Source organism: Peromyscus maniculatus, chromosome 13 (assembly GCF_049852395.1).
Source record: "Peromyscus maniculatus bairdii isolate BWxNUB_F1_BW_parent chromosome 13, HU_Pman_BW_mat_3.1, whole genome shotgun sequence".
NCBI classification, from domain to species: Eukaryota; Metazoa; Chordata; class Mammalia; order Rodentia; family Cricetidae; genus Peromyscus; species Peromyscus maniculatus.
The window spans coordinates 10,789,167-10,816,734 of record NC_134864.1 but is presented as its reverse complement, the minus strand read 5'-3'; the positions used below and the strand labels follow the sequence as shown (position 1 = coordinate 10,816,734).

At 48.3% G+C, this 27,568-nt stretch overlaps 2 protein-coding genes and 1 non-coding gene across 3 annotated transcripts; 1 reads left to right on the top strand and 2 right to left on the bottom strand.

Moving 5' to 3' along the window:
• Positions 1-2,331: 2,331 nt before the first annotated feature.
• Cops9 (COP9 signalosome subunit 9) lies at positions 2,332-7,341 on the top strand. The gene is made up of 3 exons (XM_006989611.4): positions 2,332-2,465; positions 4,255-4,327; positions 7,097-7,341. The coding sequence occupies exons 1-3, from the start codon at positions 2,403-2,405 to the stop codon at positions 7,132-7,134; spliced, it is 174 nt and encodes a 57-aa protein (XP_006989673.1). The 5' UTR covers positions 2,332-2,402; the 3' UTR covers positions 7,135-7,341.
• Positions 7,342-15,366: 8,025 nt separating this feature from the next.
• On the bottom strand, positions 15,367-15,473 carry LOC121822177 (U6 spliceosomal RNA). Its single transcript, XR_006063191.1, has one exon. It is a non-coding gene; the product is annotated as a U6 spliceosomal RNA (small nuclear RNA).
• Positions 15,474-23,939: 8,466 nt separating this feature from the next.
• Positions 23,940-24,911, bottom strand: LOC102920706 (olfactory receptor 9S13). The gene has a single exon (XM_006997343.3). It carries the CDS (start codon positions 24,909-24,911, stop codon positions 23,940-23,942), a length of 972 nt encoding a protein of 323 aa, XP_006997405.3.
• Positions 24,912-27,568: the final 2,657 nt, after the last annotated feature.

Here is a 27,568-nt window from a genome sequence, read left to right as displayed (position 1 = left end):
ACAGGCATGATTTCTATTCATACGAGTGTCAGTCAGGGCTTGCACCCTTAAATATCACCTTATCATTCTACCCTCATAGTGACCCAGGCGTGGGCTGCGGTGGCCCCAGATTGTAGGTGAGGAACCTGGAACAAAGACACCAGTACAGCCTGGCTTGTTAAGGCCATGTGCCTAGTTAGGCAAGCCAGACAGCATCCCAGGCAGCTCCTCCCCTTGGCTGCCTATGAACAGCAGTCACATTAGGACCAGGCACCCATGCTTAGTGCAAAGCGTGTTCCTGGGAGAAGCAGGAATCAAGAAGTCATATCCCTGCCTGTGAGGGAGAATCATAGCCCACACTCGGTCTTTGAGGGAAAGATTCCAGGTGGAGGCTGCTGGGGGGAGGGGATGGCCACCCTGGGTAGCCCTGTGGGTGTGGGAGGATGTGCAGACAGTGTAACATAGTTCAGGTGCAGCCGATGTACAGTTGGTGAGCTTCCCTGACACATACAAGGCATACAAGCCAAGAACACACCGGTTAATGCCCCCCACATTAGTTGGGAGAGAAACTGAATACCAGGCTCCTCTTCACTGCCAGCCTGTCTCAGCGTCCTTGGTGTGACCTTCACTTGGGCATCTCAGGACAACACTGACCTGGCATCTGAGGCTCTCCAGTCATTGCTAACTTCTCCCGGATCCTGCACTTAGGCTGGGGGGTGGGGGTGGGGCGCACAGTGACTGCCCAGGCCCCAATTCCCACTCTATCTTGGCTAAGTCGGTTTCCCTGGAGTCGTCTTCTCCCTTGACCCCCATTCTCACTCTAGCAGCCCAGACCCTGAGCTCTTGACTTCTCAGAGTTGTTATAGGAAAAGCAAAAGCAAAACAAAATAAAACAAACAACAACAAATGAAACGGTCCCTGAACACTATAAAATCAGAATAAGGGAGGCCATCCAAAGCCATTGTGACAGGTACAGGAGCCATAGCCTTGTACTGCATGGAGAGACTTGGCTCATCAACCTTAGCAAACAGGGGCTGATTGACAGTCAAGGAGTGGGGGCGGGGTGTGTGTGGGGGAGGCAGATGGGACATGACTCAGGAGTAACACAGGGGTTTTGCTGACGCAAGGGTCAGGTGACGCCATTTGGGGATAGTGGAGTGTGATGAGCCTTATATCAGACATGGAGGGCTGGCAGGTATCAGTTGGTTTCTGGCTTCTTGCTACATTGACTTCACAGGGATGTTTATTAAACCTAGATCTTGGGGCTGGAGAGATGGCTCAATGGTTAAGAACACTGACTGCTTTTCCAGAGGACCCAGGTTCAATTCCCAGCACCCACATAGCAGCTCACACCCATCTGCAACTCCAGTTCCAGAGGACCCAACACCCATGGCAAAACACCAATGCACATAAAATAAAATAAAAATAAATAAATAAAAAAACCCTAGATCTTAGAAGGAGGCTCACAGAGGGTCCTAGGGGGACATTCAGGAGCCTGACTAGAACAGTCTAGACTGTCAGAGCAGCTCAGGCTTTCTCTCCCAATGGACCTCCCTCCATCCCTTTCTCGTCTCTCTTTTATTCATTCATTAAAAACCATGGTACAATACAATATAGCACCCTAAAATGAACCACCTCTCAGTGAACACACCACTGATATAATGGACACCCCTCCTGCCCACCCCCCCCCGCCCCGCCCCACCTCTAGGACGCTTCACTTTGCAGATCTGAACCTCTGTCCACTGAACATCTGCCACCCCCAAGCCACTGCACTGCAGCATTTCTAGGAGTTTCGCTGCCCTAGGGATCTCATATGAGTGGGGTCACAGCGTTTGTTTTATTTCACGTAACAACATCCTCGAGGCTCGTCCATGCCCATGGGTTAGAAATCCCTTCTTAGGTAAGACTCCACACTACCCCACTGTGCGGATAACGCCTGTTTTGGTTTTGTCTGCGCACATGCATCCGTGGGTACCGGGCTGCTTCCTCCACTTGACTGAAGTGATCCCGAGCGATTGCCGAGTGAACCCAGGCTGGGATTCTGGGTCACGGCCACTGTGCACAACTTTTGGAAGTCTGCTACTCCTAAGCAGCGCCTGGAGGTCCAATTACCCCCACCTTCTCGCTACCCCATTACCGCCTGCGGTATCTGTATAGTAGCCTTTCTGGCGGTTTTTAATTGCATCCCTTCTGGGAAACGGACAGTCTCCTTTCTCCGCCAACTACTCGTGCTCGTGGGGTGCTGCAGGTCCTTAACCGGTCATCTGCGCCCTTGCCTGCTCCGAGGGAGAAAGCTCAGATGCCCAGGAGCCCGGTCGGCAGGGAACCACCGAGTCGCGGTCCTCCCGCGTCTAGACCTGTTCGGAGGCACGCCGGAAGTGGATGAGGCTGGCCGGAAGTGAGCGCAACGCCGCAGCCCCGAGATGAAGCCGGCCGTGGATGAGATGTTCCCCGAGGGCGCGGGGCCCTACGTGGACTTGGATGAGGTGGGGCTGCGGCAGCGCGGAGCGGGGCGCAGGGGCGGGAGCACGGCCCGCAGACACGCACGGTCGCCCAGGCCCCTGGGGTTCCAAAAGCTGCAGGCGGGTGGTGACGGTTGCAGGGCCGGAGTCTGTGTTGGGCGACTCGCAGCGAGGAAGTAGGGTTTGCCCGTAGACAGCGATCTGACTGGGGGTCCTGACAAAGGGAGAGAAATCCCACGCGAGGTTTATGGACTGCCTGGCCGCCAGCACCATGCCCTGGAGGGAAGGGCAAGAGGCGATGTGTGGCATTTGTGTGCATTGCGCTGGGACTCGGTGAATTCGTGTAGACACACAGTTTTGGAGCGGTCTTATGCCTTTGGTCTCCAACATGGTCACAGAGCGATTTTAATCTGGAACAGGTGTTCCAGTGAGGTGGCCGGCTCTTGTAGCCTCTTGCTCCCCTCAAAGCTCAGCGAGTAGAGAGATGCTCAGATGCAGCCCTGTCCTTAAGAGAGGTCAGGTGTGGCCAGAAGAGGCGGATTGCAAAACCGAGGTGTAACAATAGCAAGGGTCGGGGGTGGGGTGCCCTACAGAAGTATCCATGGGATTTTGGTTGGCTCAGTTGAGGCTCAAGAGAGGAGCTTCCCCTGAGCCAAATGGTGAAGGATGTGTCGTGTTGTCATGTGGACATGGATGAAAAGAGCCATGGAGCAGAGCTCCGGAAGAGTGATGCTCCCTGGCCCACAAAAGGAAGGGAATGCCATGTAGTTGGGCATGGAGGAGGGGGAACAGGCAGGGCCGCATCATGGAGCCCGCAGAATGAGTGTATGGGCTCCGTGATCCAGTGTTGAGGCCGTTACGTCCAGCCCCAAGGTCCTCAGTACTGCAGCAGGTGGTGTGAGGGCATCATAGTGAGGAGACACAGGCCGACTCCCTGTGGAGGTTGGTCCTTTGGAGGTCCTTTGGGTGTGTAGGGAGACAGTAGAGAAATGAACCAGGAAGGATTAAGACTCGAAGAGGTTCTGACTGAGGCAGTGGAGGTGGGGGGAGCTTGGTCAGGATTTCAGAGGCAGAATCTGTATGGCTTACTGTGGTGATGGGGCTGGGGAGGGAGGCAGAGAGTCCAGAGAGCAGATCTGAAAGGGAGCAGCAGAGGTGTCCAGCCATTGGAGAACCAGGAGAGGGTTGAGCATGCAGCCTTGGGGTGTTAGGGCCCAGGCAGAAAGGGGCCTGGGGCAGCTGTCCGGGCACTGCTGCCTGAGGTCTCTGCTCCCACCTTCCGGGTGACTAAATGGCCCAGAGTCCCGAGAGCATCCTATCTCACAGATTGGGTGAGGCCCGATTTTACCACCATCAGCATCCTATCTCACAGATTGGGTGAGGCCCGATTTTACCACCACCATGTGGTGGCTGCCCTGGAGGGTCCTCTGAGAGCAGCATCCCAGACCTCAGGGCTGGGATGGTCAGCTTCCCGAGGGGAAGGGCAGTGTTCTCAGTCAGCAGACTTTCTGCCGCGCTTCTGTGGCCTGTGGCGTGGTCCAGGAGGGGGCTGAAGACTCCAGCAAGAGAGCAGTGCTACACAGGGCAATGCCAAGGAGGACTCAAGGACCACGGGACCTTGAGAGACCTCTGAAATAATTCGCTTGGCTTCCCCATTCACACTACTTCCTTTGTCTGGAAAATTCTGGCTCCGACTTGAGCATTCTTCCTGTCACCAGTGTTCTGTCCCAGGCAGTGGGGTGGATATGGTAATGGACCTACCACCTGCTTTTAGAAAACAAACACATGAACGACCTCACCTCTCATTCTCTAGGCTGGAGGGAGCACGGGCCTCCTGATGGACTTGGCAGCCAATGAGAAGGCAGTTCATGCGGACTTTTTTAATGGTGAGTGTGCCAGAACTGGGTTGCCAGGCTTCATCTGAATTTCCTCTGCCGTGGACAGCTTTGTGTCGTGGGTAATTTGGATCGTGGAACAGTGTAGCCCAGAGCTTATGCCCTTCTCAGTCCTGTGCCAAGTTTATGGAGTGGCCACTTGGCTGTTAGCTCTGGCTGTCAGCCCTAGTGGAGGGGAAAAACAGGAAATAAGTCCCTGCCCAGCTCACTACCCAAGGTTGAGTTTGAGCACTGGTAATGGATAGCATGGGCAAATGGACACATTGCTTATGGCCTGGATCCCAGACCTGGGCATAGGGGCCTGCGTGGCTCTGTCTTCCCTCTGCTCTGTCCTGTTGGTGGCTTGTGCCCCATCTTTCCTGGGTCACACCTGTTTGCCCACCTGGATTCTCATGTCCTCTGCAGCCTTTTCAGAGGGACAGCTGTGCTGTGCTTGAGTTCAGCCTGTGTCTGAAGTCAGGACGGAGGGCATACTTCTGTCTCAGAGCTCAGAGCTTTCTTGGTTAGAATATTTTACCAAAGAAACAGTGAAAGGCGACTGTAAAGTCTCCAGGCATGTGACAGGGCAGGTACGTCTTGTCTTCGGGTTTCTGAGGGCTTCGTTCCTACTAGTTAACCCTTACTTAGGTTCAAGTGGCATATGGAAGTTTAGGCTCAGTTTCCTATGGGGGGGGTAGACGTGTTTTTCTCCCCTTTCATCCCCCCTTAGCTCTGTGGTGCATGGCTCTCCAAAGAACCGTGACTCATCCTGCCATGCTGGTTTCTAGCTTACTAGGGCCCTGAAGTCCTGGGTCCAGATGGGTTTGGGGGCTCACTGGCAGGTGGCTGCTGCTTGAGTGGGGAAGCCATCTGTCAGATGGTGCATTCCTCCCTGGGGACATTGCTTCTCTCCAACTGGTGTCAGAAGGGGCTGGGGGGGCGGGGCGGACGCAATGCATGTAACACTGGACATTTCTCTAAATTCTCTTCAAGGAGTAAATGGAGCAGGACTGCTTCCCAGCGCAGCCTTGGGGGCCCCCGGGAGGCTCCTGGCTCTGTAGGGTGTGCCACCTGTAGGGCACGTAGTGTTGAAACAGGACTCCTTCCGAGTCCCATTCACCTGGGTCAGCTCATGGTCCTTGAGGGACCAGCTGTCACCGTGGTCACTGCGTGCGATCCTATAGGAAACAGGTGGCCTGGCCTGCGCCGTCAGGGAGCACCTGGTACCGTGGGCAGCGGACACCCCGCTCCCAGTGACCGTGCTGGACAGGGAAGGAATGGAAAGGGTCCCTGTCTCCGCTCCTGCCCCCTCAGTGCCTGAGCTCAGGAGAGTGTGCTGTTCCACGGTTGGTGTCAAACCCCGGTGCTTAGGAAGCCGTTGATTGTGGGAGGCCTGTGAGACGTTTGGCTCCTCAGACAGATGGGCTTTGGAGCTGTTGTCCGGTGCACATGGGTCCTAACTGGATCTGACTCTCTCTTCCCTTCCTGTGGTTTATAAGTAGTGGAGGTCTACACAGGCTGCAGACAGGCAGATGAGGCCCTGGCAAGCTGGCCAGTGTTGTGAAGAGCACGACACAGGGCGGCGTCTCTGGTGACAGGACTGTGGTCAGGGCAGGAACCACCAGAGGGACAGGTGATGCCGAGGTCAGGAGGCGGCAGAGTGGAGCAGTCCTGCATGGCCAGAGCTGCACTCTGGACACAGCCTTTGCCCAGAAAGGCCTAGTGTGGGGAGACAGGAGGCTTCCCGCCTGCCCGTCAGCTCTGGCCGCCCAGGAGACGAACTCTGCACACTCTACTCTCCGGGTGCAGGGACGGCACCCCTGGTGCCCTCACACAGGGATGGCCTCCACCCTGCAAGGTGGCTGTGCATGTGTCCACAGCACCCCGTGTGCTTTAGTAAAAATGCCTTCTAAATTAAAACGTGATTAACTGTAGCCGGAAGTTTTCCTGTGCCCAACCCGGCCCACAGCAGCTTATAAAATAATCACTCAGAGGCTTAATATTAATTACAAACTGTTTGGTCTATGGCTCAGGCTTCTTTCTAGCTAGCTCTTTCATCTTAAATTAACCCTTTTCTATTAATCTATGTTTTTCCACGTGGCTTCATGGCTTTACCTGTGTTCCATTACATCATGCTCCCCCAGCAGCACTCAGCATCTCCTCCAACCCCGCCTTTCTCCTCCCGGTATCTCTGCTTGGATTTCCTGCTTGCCTATAAGCTGCCTTGCTATAGGCCAAAGCAGCTTATTTATTAACCAGTGGTAGCAACACATATTCATAGCGTATAGAAAGACATCCCACAGGCTCAGGCTTATTATTAACCAGCTCTTACAACTTAACTCAGCCCATTCCTCCTAATCTATGTTTTGCCACGTGGCTTCGTGACATTACCTGTTCTCTCACATCTTGCTTCTCCTGGCAGTGTCTGCTCTGACCCCGCCTTTCTCCTCCCTGTCTCTCTCTCTTGGATTCCCCGCCTGGCTCTGTTCTGTCTTGCCATAGGCCATAGCAGCTTCTTTATTAACCAATGGTAGCAATACGTACTCACAGCCTACAGAAAGACATCCCACAGCAATTAAGAATATACTGTAGACAGTACTGTCCTCCAAATTTCCATCTGCTCCCCCTGGCTGGGTAAAGTTGAGAGCCTTCTTGGGGAGTCCTCTGCTGTCTACCACTTTCTCTGCTTTTCCAGCTGTTGTCAAATTCATTTGGAAGCAGCGTCCTCTCTTGCTTGTTCAGTACCTGTTAATGTGTTGTTTTTTTTATTTGTTTTCGTAGATTTTGAAGATCTCTTTGATGATGATGATGTCCAGTGAAGCTGTCCAGTCGTATATGCTCCACATTTGTGACGTGTCTCGAATTTCTCAGGACAGGGTCAGATGATCATAGAGACCTTGCAAAGATCACTAGAAATCAGGACCTGGTCAGCCAAAGGAGGGGACTGTCTGAACCAGCTGGGCGCTGCTGTCTCTGAGAATGCTAGCCCCTTGTTCTTATTTGAATTAAAAACCAGTACCATACCACGCAGGGTGATTTTAATTCCGACTTGTGGGTGAGTGTCGCAGTCTCCTCCTCCCTTGTGCAAACACCATGCTGCTGCCTTCCATGTGCAGCAACTGGGGATGCACTGTCCAGGCCAGCATGGGCTGTGCAGGCGGTGCACACGCCTGCCAAAGCGCTTTGAAGGCCTGTCTAAAGGCGCCCTTGCCCTGTGGATGGAGACCCCTGCGCACCACATTTTTCTTCAGCCTCCCTTCCAGAGCTGCTGCTATGGCAGAACCCCAGGTGGAAAGATTCGGGATGCCTAGAGTGGTGATTTTAAGGAGGTGCCGTCTCCCTGAGGAATGCTGACTGGTTCTTCTCAAAGGAGGATGCAGAGGCTGTGGGGGACCGTTTTAAAAGACTTACTAGCCAAGGTCACAAACGGCTGAGGCAGTTAAGATTGCTATTTCGTATCAGTTTCACAGTGAAGGCTTGAGGAGGCCTTTACCAGGTTACACTGTTTACACTTTCAGAGCAGGAGTTGCCAATGCCTTAGTGTCCTTACTGGTAGACAAGGATGCTGGTGTCTGAGGTGTTTCCTGGTTTGGGGATCCCCAGTCTTCAGCATGTAGGAAAGACCTCGGGTAAAGTCAAGAGAGCTGTGTAACTACTCACATGTGCAGAGAACCTTGGAAGGACACAGCATGGCCCAGAGACCAGAGCTAGGAACCCCAGAGGACTGCCTTCTGGTCTGAGTTCAGACTACTGTAGTCCAAGCTGCGACAGGGTAGTGATCTACACATGTGAGCCTGCGTATGCTCTGTGGTGTCCACTTTCCCTTCACAGACGCCCGGTGGCTCCTTCAGTGCTGAGGGGAGGAGGGAGCGCCCTCCCCCCTGACCTGTCGGGGTCAACTCCAGGGGAAAGGAACTTCAGCTTCTGCCTGCTGTTGGCACCTGCTCTGTCCAGTGACACACCTTCACGGAGCTTGTGCCTCATTAGGAACACTTGGGGACATTTCGATTGGCCTACCTTCTGTCAGGTCTCACGCAGTCTCAGCCAACAGTGGCCATGCTTCTGCTGTGGGAGATGGAAATGCCAACATTCCACAAGAGGGCCTTCTCTTAGCCAGGGCAGGGGTGCAGCAGGTGACCCACACAGTGACAGCCATGATTTATTTGGAGAATGTTTTCTGTTGACCAGGAATTTTGTGGTCCTTGTCGAGCCTCTGAGGGGAGGGTGCTGGGGCACTCTTGTGTGGGTCACATGGCCTTTGAGACAGCAGTGGAGAAGCCGTGTTTGGTGTCTCGGTCTCTGCCACAGGGAAGGACGTCGGAGGGGATACCTCCTCCCCAGCTTCGGGTTTGCAGCTGGGTTGGGTAAAAGCTCCCATCCCCCTGTGGACACTGCCCCAGGATCAACACCAGCCGTGAGAGCGGGAAGACACTTAGGTGTGTTACCAAGATGTGGGAAAGTGCCAGGGAGGAGACGGACCTCGGAGTGTGTGTTGTTTTGTTTTTGAGACAGGTTTCACTATGCATGCCCGCCTGTCCTGGAACTTGCTGTGTAGACCTGGCTGGCCTCAAACTCAGAGATCTGCATCTCGAGCACTGGCACTGAAGGTATGTGTCACCCCGTCCAGCAAGCATCCAAGTTAGTGGCCAGCTGAAGCTGAACCAGTCGCTCTGCTAACAGCCGTACTTTTAGAAGAAGGCCCTCACTGGTTTAGAAATTCCACTGCTGTGATTACTGCTGGGCGCCGGAAGAGATGCTGAGAAAAGTCTCAAAAGGCTCCTTGTCCCTCCAGTGGCCAAAGCTGGGCATTCAGGAGCTGTGTTGTCCTTTATCACCATGACCTACAGGCCCCAGGTGGGGTATCAGCCAGGGTCAACTGAGCTTCCTGCTTCAGCGATTGCGAGGCACCACAAGCCTTCTGTCAGAAGTATCCAGCCCTGGGTCAGCTAGTGCAGATTTTTGGGCAGCACTGAATTGCCCAAGCTACACCGTAGGTTCTGAATAATGGTTCCCCGATGAACCGGAATACAGTTCTAACGGCTGCTAGGTGACTTTTGAGGAGAGTCAATGATGTATGCGGTCAGGTGACTTGTCACCTCAAGGGCAGCAGCAGGGAAGTCTAGCAACAGTCACTGTGTGAGGGATGACCTTGTCTCCAGCATCAGGCCAACCATCTGACAGACGGCAGCTTCTCAGCAAATGTCTGCTAACTGTAACCACACAACAGCATGCCTGATGTGCATGGGATTTGCAGACCATGTCCTAGGTCCTAAGGAGGAGAGAGATGCCAAGCCTTGTTCCAGCAAGAGCCCTGAGTCCATCTGTGGTGGCTCAACTTAAGTCACCTCCCAAAGGCTGTGCCTCCTCATACTTCCCGGGCTGGGTTTCCTGTGAGGTGGGGGCGGGGAGCACAAAAGCAGACAGCTGACCTTGGAATTGGAGAATGTACAAACAGGGACAGCCTGACACCAACCTAAAGAGGACAAGGACCTAAACACACCTGCAATGTGCTGCCTGGCCCAGGATGTGCGTGTGAGGGAGGGGATGGTTAACAGGATCCTGGAGCTCAGTGCTTGGGTCAGAGCCCAACTGTCCCCGTGGTCTGAGGCTGGCCTGTCTCCTGAGCTCTAAGGTAGCAATTCCATCCTCCTGTGCCTACAAGGAGAGTCAGCCAGTTACTCAGGTAACATTCAGCAGCGTCCCGCACATGGCAGCCAGGTACCGTGTAATAGCTGTTTTTGGCACATCCGTGTTTATGGATTGCAAGAATTCTGCTTACCCTTGGCTTCCCTGTAAACTCCTGAGCCCCGGGATTCCTGTCCTTCCGGTGGACACTGTCTTGCCGTTTGGCCCGGTTGTCCAGGATTCTGAGGTGCCGGGCTCCATACTGTGTCCTCTGTCCTCAGAGGCCATCAGCAAGGCCAGATGATGGTTGGTTTGGAAGGCACTCTCGAAGCCGGGTCACAGAGCCAAAGTGCAATATTCTTTAGAAAAGTGGACTTAAAAATGGCACAGAAAGCAGTAAAAAGGAGTTTGTAGAACAGCCTGTCCATATGGTAAATACGCAAAAACAGCTGGTAAGGTGTGAATGTTCTGAGAAGATGAAACCCTGTCCGTTGGTGGTGAAGGGGTGGCGGTGGGGTTGATGTCACGAATCTGCACCCAGCACCTGCACATAGGACAACACTATAATGGCAAGACACTCTAGTTTCCTTACCACAGTGGCCAGATTACCCAGATAAAAGAGATAAGGAAAGCCAGCCTAGAGCGGACACCTGAGGCATGCACAGAGCGTCCCACATAACAGCAGCAGTGGACACATCCTTCCCCATGCTGAGACAAGTATCTTCTGCCGGTCTGTGTGGCAGCCCTGTGGCAACAGTGATGGACACCAAAGCTGCGTGTGCCGTTGGGACAGCAGTGCAGTAAAGGGACATTTCTTCCAGTTTTCACTCAAAATCGTGGGACCGCAGTGGGTGCTCAGCTACTGGGGAAGTGATATGTACCATCCTGCACTCTGAACAGTGAGCTAGACCTCTTATCACAGAGGGGACTCCTCAGGGCCTATGGGTGGGAAAGGTGAGATACAGAGTGGCATTAAGGGACATTTTTACCTGTTTACATGTACAAAAGAAAAAGTACACTGTGAATAAAGGTATATATTTTTGGGTGATTATATATGATGCATATATGTATACAAAACTTATTACCTGTACAGCCCGTGATCATCTATGGACTGCGGTCACAAACACCAACACGTGTGATTATATGTGTATGTGTATACTAATGTTCCTGAAAGGCCATGCTTTCAGCCCTGTGAGGAAGCATTACACATCAGGTGTGAGAGCTGGAGATCAGAGCAGGGACGGTGCTGGCACCCCTAGATGGAGCTCTTGCGGGGGGCCCCACTCGAGCAGAAGAGGAGCCTTAGGAGAAGGTGCTTCGTCTAGAGGGAGGAGGAGGATGGAAAGCCTGTGTGTGGCCACCTGAGGTGGGCCGTCCTAGGTAGAGGCTGGCACCCAGGCTGGGGTCCTACTCCATTTTCTTTGGTTTATCTGTAGCTAAATAAAAAGGAAGGTTGAGCACCAGGGTCAAGGTCTGTTAGCCGGTATGTGCTGTGAAAGAGTGAGTGACTTCATGACTCCACAACTCCCCGGGACTTGAGGTACATTTGGTCTGCAAGCATGCGAGTCCTCTTCCCTAGCCAGTTTTATCTGGGTGACGTGGGTATTGCTCTGGAAGGGACCTACAGAGGAGGAGTCCCTCTAAAGAGCAGGTGCACCAGGCTCTCCTGCAGTCTCCCTGTACTCAGGGCTGTCTGCTCTGCTCACATTGTGGCAATGCAGAAGTGGATTTCTAAACTGCAGGTCCACAGATGGGGGCTTTCTGCATGCAGGACCTGGGATGTTTGTTTTTTGGTCAGCAGTCTCTGGTTGGGTGTTTTGTTTTGCTTAGTTTTTGCTTTTGTCTATTTTCACTTCAGTTTTTATTTTGCTGAGACTTAATTTATACTGTGACCCAGGAAGCTCAGCCTTGTGTCCCCAGTTGTACCCAGTGCAGTTGCATAAATGTTGGAAAGGCCTGAAAGAACTTTTGCTGAGGCAGGACAACCACAAGACCCACCACAAGTAACATTTGGGGTAATTATAGATTTATTTATTTGACATCTTACCGATAAACATGGTTCCAAAAGATGTCACTCATTGCAAGCCAGTATGGAGCCTAGCATTTGTCCTCAGAACATTCTGAGGAAGGGCACAGTGGGCACACTTTGCAGATGGGCAAGCCGGAGCTCACAGGGTAGGATGGGCATCCAGCCTAGTGCTGAGGTGAGCAGCAGGATAGACTGTCTTTGGCTGCAATTCCATCTCTGTAAGAGACTCGGGGTCTTATCTCAGTCAGCGACCTGAGGCAGGGCATCTGTCTCCCCTGCCTGTGCTCTGTTGTCTTCACTGAGGGGGATGACTGCAATACTGACTTCAAGGCCCTGACAATCTCTGTTCAGCTATATTTCTTAGGAAATGGACAAGCTAAGACTCTGAGGAGATGTTCACAGTTCACACATCTGACATGCTTTGCCAAGAACAGTTTGCCTATGTCAGAAACTATAAATCAAGAGTAAGCATGTCCAAGCTAATGAAAAGGTGGCAGAAGATGTTTTGTGTATAACTCATTTATAACTCCATATAAATGTTCAGAGAGCTCCTATGTGGTGCCCAGACCCATCAGCCACCATCAAAATGCAAATTAAATGGACAGTGAAGATCTAGTCCACATTGATTTCAACAACCTAAGTGTGAAGTTAAAAAGATGGCACCAAAATATCACAGTGATGGGGTCACCCTTGAACTTCCACAGCTAGTAGGAGTTCCATGTGATGTGATCACATTGAAACGCTTCAGTTTGCTTCAGCTTCCTAAATTATATGATGTGCAGAACACTTTCCCCAAGAGAAACGAGGAATATGCATGCACTACAGAGATTTTCTCCAAGGTGCACACCGCAGTGTAAATAGGGATCTCTGAACAAGCCCAGGCTGGGTTAGGCGGCTTTTAATGAAAGCATTAAGGAAATTCAACAGCCTTTCTTTCAACAGATGTGCTTGAACTAAATATTTACTCGGGGGTATTATCTCCAACCCTTTCTTCACATCGAACATAAAAATTATTTTGAAGTGGATCATTGATGGAAAGCTACATTACCAAAACAAAACAAAAAACAACAAATCAACCAAAAACAAACAAAAATAGAGTTTCATGGCTGTCTTAGCAGTGGACAAGGTTTCAGGACAAAAATCAAAAACAATGGAAAAACTAGTAACCTCGATCTAAAAGTTAACACTCCTCGAAGAACATATGCTGAACTGAGCTCGGCATGGGAACATGCCCCGTGCTTGAGTCTCTCTGTGATGAGCCTCAGCTGAGCTCGTCAGTAAGCAAGCCCAGACCTAACACAGCCTGTGTCCGGTAGCAGCCAGTCACAGATGGCCAACCACGCTTAGGTAAGGGAAGGCAGGTGGGTCCTGGAACCTCGCCTGCATTCTGACTGTGCCAGAGCATCATGGCGGCTGGAATTCTTGAGCCTGTTCTGTATTGAGGATGTCCTCTGTGCAAATGCTCAGTTAACCTCAGCTTGTTTGGAGTTTTTCTAATTTAAGAAAAACAGAAAAGCAAAAAATATTTTCACTGCCCTGTAAAACCCCAGTAAGAAGATAAACACCTCCACCCCGTAGGCTAAATACTGAGTAGATACTGTACCAGAGAAAACTGTTTTTATATATAATCCATAGGATAGCGAAATTTATAAGTGTGACAGTTCTAAATGTCAGGAGGTATGTGACTGCACTGGAACTCACCAGTAGGGATGCTACAAATTTAGAATCACACAGGAGTAGGATTTACCAGGTTCTTATAAAGCCAGACACACTCTTCAACAGGGCAGCCGTTTTAATCCTAGACACCTAATGAAGAAAATTGGAAATGCCATCACAAAAAGCCTTATGCATAACATTCACTACTTCATTAGTATCCAAAACTGAAAAGATGCCCACCACAGATATATATATCTAAAATTTAAAATATGCTATATCTATACAATGGGGTAGTGAATGCAAACAGAAAAGTGCAGGTTACTGACACACATCAATGCAATAATACCTCCCAGCACAATGCACCAGATGCACAATGTACAATGCTCCACAGCACAATGCTCCCAGCACAATGCACCACAATGCACAATGCTCCAGGGGTGAGAGTGTAGAGGTCCCAGTAGATAATGCGTGAAGGTTGAAATCTAGAGGAGCCTGCTTTACTGCACTTCAGATAAGCGTGAAGCGTATCACCCTGTCTTCCAGTTCCTCACTCTTGACCTTCTTCCTGTCCCAGCACTGTGTTTTGGAAGGGGATAGCTTGTCTTGTTGACAAGCTCACAGCTAGAGAGCAACTTTATTTAGGATGAACCATACTTTGAGTATGATCTATACCTGCACAAATGGGATGTTTGCTGGTGTTGGAATGGATTAAAGACCTGGATGTCTTTTTGATGAGATTAATGTAGTATGCAAATGAGAAAGATAGAAGTTTCCAGTGGCCAAGGTGGGCTGTTACAGATTAGATAGTGTTCCCCCTTCACCAAAGTCATATTTTATAGTCCTCACCCCTGGTGCCTCAGAATGTGGCAGGTTTGTGTCTGGAGACAGAACCTTAAGTAGGTTGGTAAGGTAAATTGAGGTTGCATTAATGAGTCAATCCAACATTTCTATTATCCTCATAAGAGGAGAATAGGGCATAACACACGGCTAAAAATCTGTAATCCAAGGAAAGACCTCAGAAGAAAGCAGGGTGCCTTAACTTTAGACTTCTAGCTTCTGGAACTCTGAGTAGTAAGTTTTTGTTGTTTCACACACAAGTTGTTTGTCTTAGTTAGGTTTCTATTGCTGTGAAGAGACACCATGACCATGGCAACTCTTATAAAGAAAGCATTTCATTGAGGGGGCTCACTTACACTTTTAGAGGTTCAGTCCATTATCATCATGACGGGAACATGGCGGTACTGGAGTAGCTGAGAGTCCTACATCTTGCAGGCAACAGGAAGTCAACTGACTGTCACACTGAAGGAAGCTTGAGCAAGAGACCTCAAAGCCCGCCCCCACAGTGACACACTTCCTCTAAAAATGCCACACTTCCTAATAGTGCCACTCCCATTAGGGGCCATTTTCTTCCAAACCAGCACATTGTCTGGTGAGTACCCTGGTGGGACACTTCAGCTGCCACGGCATACAGAGAGGCCACGGTGTGCAGGGAGACTGTGGGGCAGAGCACACAGGGTCTTTGTCCAGGGCCCATTTATCATCCAAACTGTGAAGCTCTAGAATGTGGGCGTCTTCCTACTAAGCAATTCTTCCTCCCTGTTCTACATTTTTTGTGGGAGGATTGCATTGATTATTCTTTTTTTTTTTTTAAAGGGAATAAGCAATAGTTTATGCTGGAGCCATTTCAAGTGACCATGGCACAGGAGCACAAATATGGGTTACCCCAAATCCCACGTTCCAAAAAAGTATGGAACGCTTCACGAATTTGCATGTCATCCTTGCACAGGGGCCGTGCTAATCTTCTCTGTATAGTTCCAATTTTAGTACACGTGCTGCCGAAGTGAGCACTCATTGATTATTCTTAAAGCTGATTACTGCAGAGGTATTTTAGAGCCCATTGTTCAGTACCATGACATTTCAGAGCCGGCTTATTCATTACTTGAAACCTCATCTATGACCTCTTTCTGCACCTCTTAACCCCTCGTTATGTCTCCCATAACATCTTATATGATTTCTAAATACTTTATATGCCACTTTTTACTTTTACTCATAAGTATTAAACATTTATATTGTGCTTTATCTTAAAAATCCAATGCTGAATAATAAAACAGCATAAAATAGACAAAATAGCCTGATAGAATAACATACAGACTCTAGAAATGGGCTGTGTATACAGGGACTCTTGGTTTATGGCAGGTGACATGGTAAAACACTGGGGGATATATTTAAAACAATCAGTGGGGAAAAACTGGAAAAACTCAATCTTAGTGTGTCAGGAGACTGGAGAAAGGTGGACTGAACTGGGACAGTACTGAACAGCAGGTAGTTGGCTTTCTTAAGAGCAAAACACATGGGTGCCCACTATTTGGGCAAGAGAAGGGCTCCTATAATGGCTGGGACAAAAGTGTCTTATCCCAGGATGACAAATATTTTGCACCACAAGCACCAGGTTCTACATCATGGAGCTATATATACCAGTCTCACAGTTTCATCTGTTTATACTGGGCTACAAAAGTACATGGGGACATGACAGTCATGGTTCAGGATGACTGACTACTTACAGACAAGTAAAGACAGCAAAACTTAATACATAAATATATATATATATATGTATATATATATATATATATATATATATATATATATATATACCAAAAAGAAGGCATAAGAAAAGAAAAGAAAACATAAAGAATAAAAAGTATTCTGTGAGATCTAGTGGAGACAAATATTCTTTCAAGATGCCAGAATTCAGTAACCCTGGAGGGAATGACTAAACTGAGTTTTAGAAACTGTGTTGACTCAAGTTAAAAAAAACAAACAAACTAGTATTACTATGATGATGGAAGCTGCAAAGTGGGAGAAGGTTTGCAAATTCTGTAACCAATAATGGGCTTGTATCCAGAACATGTAAAGAGTTTTGACAATAAATATGAAAAAGAAAACAATACAGTAGGAGAATGGACATGCCATGTATACTTCCTCCAAATATCCAAATAGCTATAAATATAAGAAAAGCTAAACTCATTGACTGTGGATACTTACAGTGGTGACATGCCCACTATGCACTGGAGTGGATGAAGTGGATGAACAGACAAGACAGTGCTTGTCCACAAGACAGTGCTTGTCCACAGTGATGCACAGCAGCAGATTATTCCTGATAAGAATTTCCTGCAGGAATCTGTTTCATTTACACACACACACACACACACACACACACACTGTGTAAAAAATGTAGAATTGGGGTCCTAATGAGATGTCAGGGTGTAAATTGCCAATGTGTGACCCAGTGAAGGAGGCGAGTCAGGATGAGGGAAAAATACACTGGATTCTAAGAAGAGATAAAAGAACAGAGTTGGAAACACAAACGGCATGGTTCCTTGAAGAAACATTGTTTCTAGGAATGCCCTGTTTATAGTCCTTTTTTAGGTGACCTCCTTTACCACAATTGAAACATTTGACATTACTATTTTTCTTCAAACCTCTGGAAATCACCTTTCCTATCCAAGCATCATCATGGTCATGAGATTCAATACTAATTATATCTTGGATTCATTCCTCCAAGGATGCTGATCTTACCTTTAATGGCCTAATTACCCTTTTGCATTATGCATTAGTATTTTCAAAAGCCAGAGATTTAATTATTATCTGTCTAGATTCTGAATTTGGTATCATTCTATTTACTGCTGAAGATAGCCTTTGTAAGAAATTTGTGAAGGTTTCATTTGGGCCCTATATAATTTTAGTGAATGACTCAATTTTTTTTCCTACTTCTTCAATTCTGTCCCAAGCATTCAAGGCTGCCATATGGCATAAAATTAGGGTGTGGTCATTATATAAAGATTATCTTTGTATGTCAGCATAACCACCTTCTCCAAGAAGTTGATCTTGGGAAATTTCCATACCTCTAGCCCTACATTGTTGTTCAACAGTCTTAGCCTTATCTTTCTACCAGGTCCTCCACTGTAACTGTGGACCAGCCTTTAAAACAGCTGTAACCAAATCTTTCCAGTCTTGATGGATAATTCTACTACAAGTTGACCATGATTTTAACATCTGCTTTACAAATGGAGAATGTATGGAGAATGGAGTCTAATCAGCTTGTACACAGCCTTGAGCATTTGGCAGTTCCTGTAAGGTTACTGGATAGATTAAGTTTGGCTGTTTGAGAGCCTTCGGCTGTTTTTATGTAATAGTGCTGACATTGGTTCACCTTTAAATTCCTCTGTCTGGGTCTGAATTTCTCTATGATCTGTTTTTAACAAGTTTTTTCTAAAATTTTTATCTTGGCACTCACATTAACCAACTTTTTAAAATGATAAAACAGAAATGATCAAACAATATTTATAATTGACATTACATCTATCCCATCAACATTAACTATCCTCTCATTTAATTGTTCTATTTTAGACTGCCTAATGTGTTATCAGAGACCAAACACTCTCCATTGTAAAAATGTTTCCTATTTTTTAATGTGAGAAAATATTCTCTTTTAACTAATTTCTCCTTTTAAGAAATCTTAATTGACTCACCAAATTTGCTGACAGTGACAATTCAGATGTGAGGCTGACTGCTTCTCTGTAGAACAGTAGAAGCCCAAACAGATTTCAAGGCAGCTACCAAAATGTGGTAGTAGGCTGAGATGAGGATCCAGAGAAAGCTCACAACCCACCAGGAGAGAAGAAGCCAAAGAAACTCCAGCCCACTTAGGGTACATGCAGCTCAGGCCTGAGCCAGCGGTCTGCAAGGCAACAGGCAAGTGGCTTTTTCATGAATTTGTGACCCACCTTGGATGCCAAATGTAACACGAATCTTAAATGGTCTTATTTATAAAAAAACAAAAACAAAAAACCCAGAGTCAGATATTAGGGTAAAAGCTGAAAGATCAGCGAAATGGAACAAGCCAGTCGCATTTTTACCTCTATGAAATCCTCAGCCTCAAGAGAGTGAGTTCTTGTTTCCTCATGCCTTATATACCTTTTTCTACCCTGCCATCTTACTTACTGGGATTAAAGGAATGTGTGCTTCCCAAGCAAAGGCATGAGATCTCAAGTGTTGGAATTAAAGGTGTGTGCCATCACTGTCTGGCCTCTATGTCTAATCTAGTGGCTGGCTCTGTCCTCTGATCCCCAGATAAGTTTTATTGGGGTGCACACTATACCACCATAGAGAATCAAGACAATTAAACTATAGCAGAAAAAATCTATAAAAAAGAATTGGACATCCAAAACCTCAAGAGGCAGTTATTTTTTAAAAAATCTAAATTTTTTGTATATTTATTTAGAATTTCTTTTTTATAATATTTTAAATTTATTTGTTGAAATTTTCATACATCTTGATCACATCTACCTGCCTCTTCCCTTTTCCAACTCCCCTCAGGACTACCTAACACATCTCTCTTCCACTTTTACCCATGTACATATGGGCAACACTGATTTTACTCAGTGGATTAAAAATAAATACACACAAGAGACATTTAGAAATCCAAATAGATACAACCAGAGTTAAACTTCTTCACTGTATATTGTAGAGTCAAACTGTCAAAAATATTTTTAAAAACCTAGAAGGTGGAATGGAGAAATAGCAACTTATCTGTAAAGGCAAACACATCAATATAATATCAAACCTCCCATCAACAACTTGAAGAGACAGGAAAGTGCAGAATGATATATTCAATACCTGGAAGTAAATAACTGTCAACCAAGATTATAATAACCAGCAACACTATGTTTTAAACTTGAGTTTTATGAGAGGAATAGACAACAAAGGAGAGCTAGGGAAGATCCATCATGTCCAACAAAGTAAACTAACAAGTCAAAAATACCAGCACAACTATCCAGCCACGCAGGGAACAACCAACAAAGGCACAGGAATCAGCAAGTCCCTCTCAGTAACAACCTCCCATTGAAATGACTTGGACTCACCAATAAGGAGATGCAAACGGTTGAAAAAAACAACAACAAAACAAACAAGCAAACAAAAACAAACATACAACAAACCAACATCCAACTATCTACAGTCTGCAAGAAACACACCTCACAGACAAAGGTACCCATAGTCTGAAAGTCTAAGGATGGAAGTCAATTTCCCAATCAGAGAGGAGCCATAAACAAGCTGGTGGCATAGACTTGAATCCACAATTAGAGAAGATGAACATGAAAAGCATTAGATATTAACAAAGGGGAGTTCGTCAAGAGATATAACAGTTGTAAATATATACCAATACATTTCATAAAAAATCACTAATGAGCATAAGAGGACAGACATGTCATGCTATAATAATAATGGGTGGCTGGCTGTGTGGCTGTGTGGTTGGGTGGCTGTGTGGCTGTGTGGCTGTGTGGCTGTGTGGCTGTGTGGTTGGGTGGCTGTGTGGCTGTGTGGCTGTGTGGTTGGGTGGCTGTGTGGCTGTGTGGCTGTGTGGCTGTGTGGTTGGGTGGCTGTGCGGCTGGGTGGCTGGGTGGCTGTGTGGCTGTGTGGCTGGTTGGCCGTGTGACTGGGTGGCTGTGTGGCTGTGTGGCTGTGTGGCTGTGCGGCTGTGTGGCTGTGCGACTGGGTGGCTGTGTGGCTGTGTGGCTGGGTGGCTGTGTGGCCGTGTGGCCGTGTGGCCGTGTGGCTGGGTGACTGTGCAGCTGTGCGACTGGGTGGCTGTGCGGCTGTGCGGCTGTGCGGCTGTGTTGCTGTGTGGTTGGGTGGCTGTGTGGCTGTGTGGCTGGGTGGCTGGGTGGCTAGGTGGTTGGCCCCTGGAGTCCTCCTCCTTCTCTGGCTTCTTCTTGATCTCCTTTTCCAGATTTCTCCTTCTTTTTATTCTCTCTGCCTCCCCACCCTGCCTATCCTCTCTCCTGCCTCACAATTGGCTGTTCAGTTCTTCATTAAACCAATCAAGTGTTTTATACACGCACAGTAACAGCCTCACAGAGTTAAACAAACACAACACAAACAAAAGTCACCACCTTCAAATATTCTACTTCAGGGGGGAGGGGAGCACTGACACACAGGGGAGGGGAGCACTTAAACACTGGGGAGGGAGGGGAGCACTGACACACTGGGGAGGGGAGCACTTACACACTGGGGAGGGAGGGGAGCACTTACACACTGGGGAGGGAGGGGAGCACTGACACACTGGGGAGGGGAGCACTGATACATGGGGAGGGGAGCACTGATACATGAGGAGGGGAGCACTGACACACTGGGGAGGGGAGCACATACACACTGGGGAGGGGAGCACATACACACTGGGGAGGGGAGCACTGACACACTGGGGAGGGGAGCACATACACACTGGGGAGGGGAGCACATACACACTGGGGAGGGGAGCACATACACACTGGGGAGGGGAGCACTGACACACTGGGGAGGGGAGCACTGACACACTGGGGAGGGAGGGGAGCACTGACACACTGGGGAGGGGAGCACTGACACATGGGGAGGGGAGCACTGACACACTGGGGAGGGAAACACACACTGGGGAGGGGAGCACTGACACACTGGGGAGGGGAGCACTGACACACTGGGGAGGGGAACACTTACACACTGGGGAGGGGAGCACTGACACACTGGGGAGGGGAGCACTTACACACTGGGGAGGGGAACACTGACACACTGGGGAGGGGAGCACTGATACACTGGGGGTGGAGTATAAATGAGTGCAGCCTTTATAGGAACCAGCATGGGGCTTCCTGAAAAACTAAACAGAAACTCACATGACCAGATATATCACCCTTGGGTAGCCAATGGGCTCTGAGTCAGTGTACCAATGAGGTGCTTGCACATCCATGTTTACTGCTGAACTCGTCACAATAACCAAGGTATGGAACCAGCCTGGATGTCCATCACCAGGGGAATGAATGAAGAAAACTAGGTACATGCACAATGGAATTTTATTCAGCTGTAAAGAAAAATGCAATTAGGACATTTGTAGAAAATTTCATGGACCTAAAGATCATCCTGTTAAGAGGATAAGCCAGGCTCAGAAACGGTTACCACAATCTTTCTCTGGTGTATGGAATATATATAAATATACATATATACACACATACACAATATGTGTGTGTATATGTATAAATATATACATATATATACATAGACACACATACAAATACATGTATGTGTGAAAGGGGGCCTTTGAGGAGAGAAGGATGTTTAAGGGTGGGGAGTAGGGACCAGTGAAGGTAATAGAATGTGTACATCAGGAAAGCAAATGGAACAATTTGAGGGACAAGGGATGAAAGGGACCACCCGGGGAGATTGGGGATGGCAATGGGGAATTGAGTGTGATGATATGCATAGGTATGTGTATAGATATTTATTTTTATGCATAGACACCCTTTCTATTTTCATACATACAAAGTATATATAATATATATGAATATGTGTGTGTATATGTAAGAAAATGTCACCATGAAGTTCTTTTCTTTGTATATTAATCAAAATTTAAAAGACATAAAGCTAAACAAGAATTACCTTTGAAACTGACAAGTGGAAGCAAACTCAATGTTCATGTCGGGAGGATGAACAAATAAAATTATGATGGTAATACCATATCAGACGGTCTCCAGAGCTTGCAAAGGTTCAGGATCAACTTATTTTCAACTTTACAATTATGTAAAGGCTCACTTCCACAGTTGTTATACTTTCCATATTAAGTACGGTATTGGACCACACGAGACACTTAGCATTCCACTATAGAGTAGGCATTGTATTCCGGTCAGATAGTTTTGCTCAACTGCAGCCTTATAAGGTAGCTAGCTCATCAATATTAGCTAGAACATTTGCCAAGTTAGAAGCATTAAATGCATTTCAATTTATGTTATTAAAAACTTGTGATGGTTTAATAAGGATGCAAACTTTTGTTAAACTGGGGAACATCGGTGGTGGAATCAATATAATAATACAGTCTTTTACAGAAAGTCTGGTGTTACAGGCCATTGCATGCATTGACCTTAGAAAGGTATTATTGAGAAACAAAAGCCAGTCACAGAGAAAGACAAGCTGTACACTTCTATTCACAGCTAGCTGTGTGAGGTGAAGTATGTCTGTGTGTTGGATCCAGGGTGGGAGTTCACCTTGAGGGGCAATGTCACGAAGTGGTGTGGGGGCACTGTAAGATCTGAGCAAACACTTTCTCTTGATCTGGTTGTATTGACCATGTTGAGCTACTGCAGATATGATCCAAGTGTGTTCTTATATGCCATAAGTCTATATTCATTTATATTTGCATATATCCTATATATATATTGTTTACAGTGCATTTACATATGAAGTGGATGTCTACACTTCCTCACACAACTCTTCAAAGAAGCTGGGCACTCTGTCTATGGATTCGTCTCTGAGAGCCGTGATGGAGCAGGAGTCTGACAAAGGTTCTAGCTTAAGAGAAACAACCACAAACCCACAGACTTCTAGCTAGGATCCTTCTTTAAAAACCCTTTTTTATTACTTTTAATTATGTGCACGATTATGTATACGTGATTATGTGCACATGAGTGCAGGTGTCCAAGGAGGCCAGAGGTCAGACACCCTGGAGCTAGAGTTTCGGACTTAATACCTGTGTCACACTAGGTTGTGAGCTGCGTGACAAAGGGTGCTGGGAATTGAACTCAGGTCCTCTGAAGGAGCAGCAAGTGCTTTGAATCACTGAGCCATCTCTCCAGACCCAGGTCGTGGGGGGAGGGGGGGTCGTCTCTCTTAAAAGAGGTATCATTTGTTAGTTCTGAGACAGCCCTAGCCCATCTCCTCCTTCTTGACACCAACTTCACTGGCCAGGATGCCTTGGCCACTGATTAAGCTGTTGTTTCGAAAGATCTCTTGGCGGTAGTGTGGAAAATGGCCTGAGAAGTGTCAGAAGAGGAGAGGCAGTTTGGAGTTGCCTCCCAAAAACGGCCACCAGAGCAGGCATGGTGTTGGAGGGTTAATTGGACAGAAACATTTTGTTTACTGACAAGCTTGATCAAGATAAAAAATGCGTAACTTCTCCTCTGGAGGAAGCCAGCACATGGCCCAGAGAAGCTGAGAAGCGGTTGGTAGAAGAGCCAGCCCAGCTTCGACTTGTGGATGGTTGAAGTACTCAGTAGATCCTTGTGATTGGAGATCTCATTCTTTTCAAACTTTAGGATTCTGCATGCAGAGCAAACTGTTCAATTTTGTAGCTCACAGTAGGTCAATGTTGTGTTCGTGAAATAGTTTAAAAGAAGACCGGATGTCAATGGGCAAATAGATTTCACACCTTTTCATTTCCATTTTGAAGACAGGAAGGGGGTGGTTTTCACTGATCAGTGATCCCCACAGAATCCTTCCCCCCAGCTTCGGGACAGCCCTTCACTGCCCACCCTCCCTCACGAGGCTGTGTCTCTGACCCAGCCGCCACAGGGCATCCTTCACATCCTTGTTGCGCAGACTGTAGATGAGGGGGTTGAGCATGGGGATGACCAGGGTGTAGAAGACAGAGACCACCTTGCCCTGCTCCATGGATGACACTGCTCCTGGCTGTGCGTACATGACGAAAAGAGTCCCATAAAACAAGGAAACAGCCGTCAGGTGAGAGCCACAGGTGGAGAAGACCTTGTGCCGCCCGGATCCTGAGTGCATCCTGAGGATGGTCACGGTGATGTAGGCATAGGAGACCAGGACAGCTAGCGTGGTGCTCACAATGATGAACCCACAGAGGCCAAAGAGAAGGAGCTCATTGAGCGCTGTGCTGCCACAGGCCAGCTGGAGCAGTGGGGGCACGTCACAGTAGAAGTAGTCAATGCGGTTGGAACTGCAGTAGGGCAGCTGGAATGTGAGGCTGGTCTGCACGATGGAGTTCAGGCAGCCCACACAGTAGGTACCCAGAACCAGACGAACACATGCCATGTGGCACATGGTCACAGGATACCTCAGGGGACTGCAGATGGCCATGAAACGGTCATAGGCCATCACGGCTAAAAGAAAAGTCTCAGTGGTAGCCAACAAGGAGAAAAAGAAGAACTGAGTGGCACAGCCCTCAAAGCTGATGACCTTGGAAGAGGAAAAGAAGTTGGCCAGGGCATTAGGGGCAATGACAGAGGAGTAGCAGAGGTCAACAAAGGACAGGTTCTTGAGGAAGAAGTACATGGGGGAGTGCAGGCGGGCATCCAGGGTGATGACCACGATCATGGTGAGGTTGCCCAGGACAGTCACCACATATAGGACCAGGAAGACAACAAAGAGCAGGGCCTGGATCTCTGCACCTCCCCCAAATCCCACCAACACAAACACACGCAAGGACACTGCTGAGAGACTTGCATTTCTGTGGACTGGTGTGGCCATGAGTGTGGACAGATGCGGAGAGGATGGTGGTGGAGACTGAGAGGGAGCAGATCTCACCGGTGCCGTTGGATGTTCCACAGGCTGCAGGAGCCTGTTGGTGACATGCTGTCCACTGTGCAAAGGTTCACTGGCTGTTCTGATCTCTTACCAGATGAGCTGGAATGGCCTGAAAGAGGGACATTTCCTCTAGGTTACCTAATTTGTGTCAAGCTCTCTCTGTGAATGAGACGGAGCTATGCTCTAGGGATTCAAAGAGGTATCAAGATGCTGATGACCCTCAGGGTACGAACAACCTTTTAGCATTCCTGTGTTGCATCTGAGTTGCTCATTCTCCATGGCAGAGGATGCTTCTGAGCAGTGCCTTTGGTACACCCGGCTGCCGAGAACCACCTACACTTTCCACACTTCATCTTACTGATGAAAGAATGTTTATGAGGGTCTCTTGTCCTTCAAGCCTCATGCTAGCTGACCCTTCCATCTGGAGCAGGGATCAGTCATCCCTACATTGAAGCTGCATGTCTTTGTGGCTTGCAGAATGCTGGCCACACTTCAGTAGCTCTGGCTCCAAGCCTTATCCAGAGTGACAATCAGTGTGCAGAGACCTTCTGGCTGATTGTGAAGGGTTCCTGCTAATGTCTAGATGTTGGAGGTAGTGGTGAGGCCGTAACCCAGAACCACGTACTGAGAAACCAAGGCTGGGGCCCAGACGTATTCGGGACCTGGTTATGGCTTACAACCCCATCTCACTGGCATCTCACCTCTTCTCTCTGCTCTACTCAGCTTTGAGAGTTTCTAAGGTTTGAAAACTAGACAAAACTGTCCTCTGTCCATCGTCCTTGGGCCATTCATGATCGTTTTCTCTTATTCCCAGTGGTCACAGTACTGACAACACAGGAGTGTCCTATGTGAAGGTGGCTGTCACATTTCTGTTTGTTCCCAGAAGGGATGCAAGAGGCTCCATTGTCCTGGGGTGGCTCAGAGGTCTGGGCTGGGTGAGCCCCAATAATACACCTACTCTTTCCCTCCATTGTGTATGTGTGTGGTGTGGGAGGGGGTTGGAGGAACCTAGTTGAGACAACCATGCACTGTTGTCTCAACCATGACCATCTCACTGCTACCTCCAAGGTATAAACATATTGGCTTCTCATTCACACGCTTAGCAATTCCTACAACACTCCCACTGCCTGATCACACATTCCTTCACAGGGAGTGTGAAATGCCGGGAAATGTTAATGTCAAGGCTGTCCCTTGCTCCCTGCTGGAGGAAGAACGAGTATGACCCCTCCAGCTTGCCAAGGATGCAGAGTATCTTCAGTGTCAGTGGAAATCACAACTGGCCAAGGGCTGAGGTTGCTGCTCCATTGCGGGAGAGCCGACTGCCACTGTCTGTGAAGAGACAGCTTCTGTACCCCTTGATCCTGCCCCTCTGCAGCCAGCAGCAGCACTGTGTCCTGTGGTCTGGTTGGATGCAGAGCTTCAGCCTACCTGTCTGCAGAACTAAATAAAGGTAGAGCCCCCCCCCCAACCCCCGACCTGTACAAAGGCCGGGGATGATCAGGACAGGGCATGTTAGCATACTGAGGCAAGCCCCAAGTGCACACTGTGAACTCATGCCATCTTTCTGCTCTCTACCCAAATGGTTTCCTACTCCTTACAGGTGACTTACCCAACTTACCTTTCATAGGTGAGAGTCAGGTCTACCCCAAGATCACACAGCCAACGTCCACTCTCTCAGTGCCCCAGTACTGCTGAGCCTGGTCTCTGTTGAACGTGGAGAAGTGGGTACCAGTTGCTCTGGTCTCTTCTTAGATCAGTCATGGCTCTTGGTAGTGGAGCAGAGTGAGCATGCGCACAGGTGGGCACCAGGGTCCCTGCAAGACTTTAGGTGTCCAGGTTCTGGCTACACTAGCTGCACGTCTTCTGAAGAGGGATGTAGGTCTTGCCTCCTGTCTTGTCCCCATTAGCAGGACAGTGTGTGGAGGCGTCTGCCCTTGGGGTCACTCTGCTTGAGAGGATTCCCTGCACCTGGTAGAGCAGGGACTTGTGGCCTCCAGTGGCCAATTAGGGAGGCACTGGCCTCTGGCAGCTGGGATTCCAATTTCCTGGGCTTCAGAGCTGCAGCGTGCCTGTGGCCCATCTCTGCCTCTGTTATGGAGTTTGTGACTCCTGGGAAAAGACCACAGACTCAATCCAATTAGAATTAAAAGATTTATTGATTAGCTGCTGGCAGGATGAACATTCTCTGAGCCAAATTCGAGATTGCTGTGAGAAAGCAGGGGTGGTGGGGTGGGGTGGTGGTGAGGGAAGGATTTTTAAAGCAGAGAACCTCGAGAAGATGTTCAATAGCTATGTAAGATATCACCTCCAGATGGGGATGATACGGCCTCTGTAGATGAATTCTAAACAGTCTTAGTAAATAAGAAACACGGAGCCAAATACAGGGGCAATAGCCGAAGAGATCAGAGAAATAGGGAAGAGCCACTGACCACCCTTAGCTTACCACCAAGCCGTAGTTCCCCACACGAGAGAGCTTCTTCCTGTCTTACCTGCACTTTTATTGCTTTCCTGTTCTGCCTTCTCATTGGCTCTAAGCTTAGCCACATAACTTCCTCATCACTGCCTGTCTATACAGACCTCCAGGTCTCTATGGTTGGTAC

Bases quoted from the DNA above. Each gene is read 5' to 3' on its own strand.
- Cops9 (XM_006989611.4), top strand. From the start codon at position 2,403: ATGAAGCCGGCCGTGGATGAGATGTTCCCCGAGGGCGCGGGGCCCTAC. The intron at 2,466-4,254 runs GTGGGGCTGCGG...CTCATTCTCTAG, and splicing joins CCTACGTGGACTTGGATGAG to GCTGGAGGGAGCACGGGCCT. The intron at 4,328-7,096 runs GTGAGTGTGCCA...TTGTTTTCGTAG, and splicing joins TCATGCGGACTTTTTTAATG to ATTTTGAAGATCTCTTTGAT.
- LOC102920706 (XM_006997343.3), bottom strand. From the start codon at position 24,911: ATGGCCACACCAGTCCACAGAAATGCAAGTCTCTCAGCAGTGTCCTTG.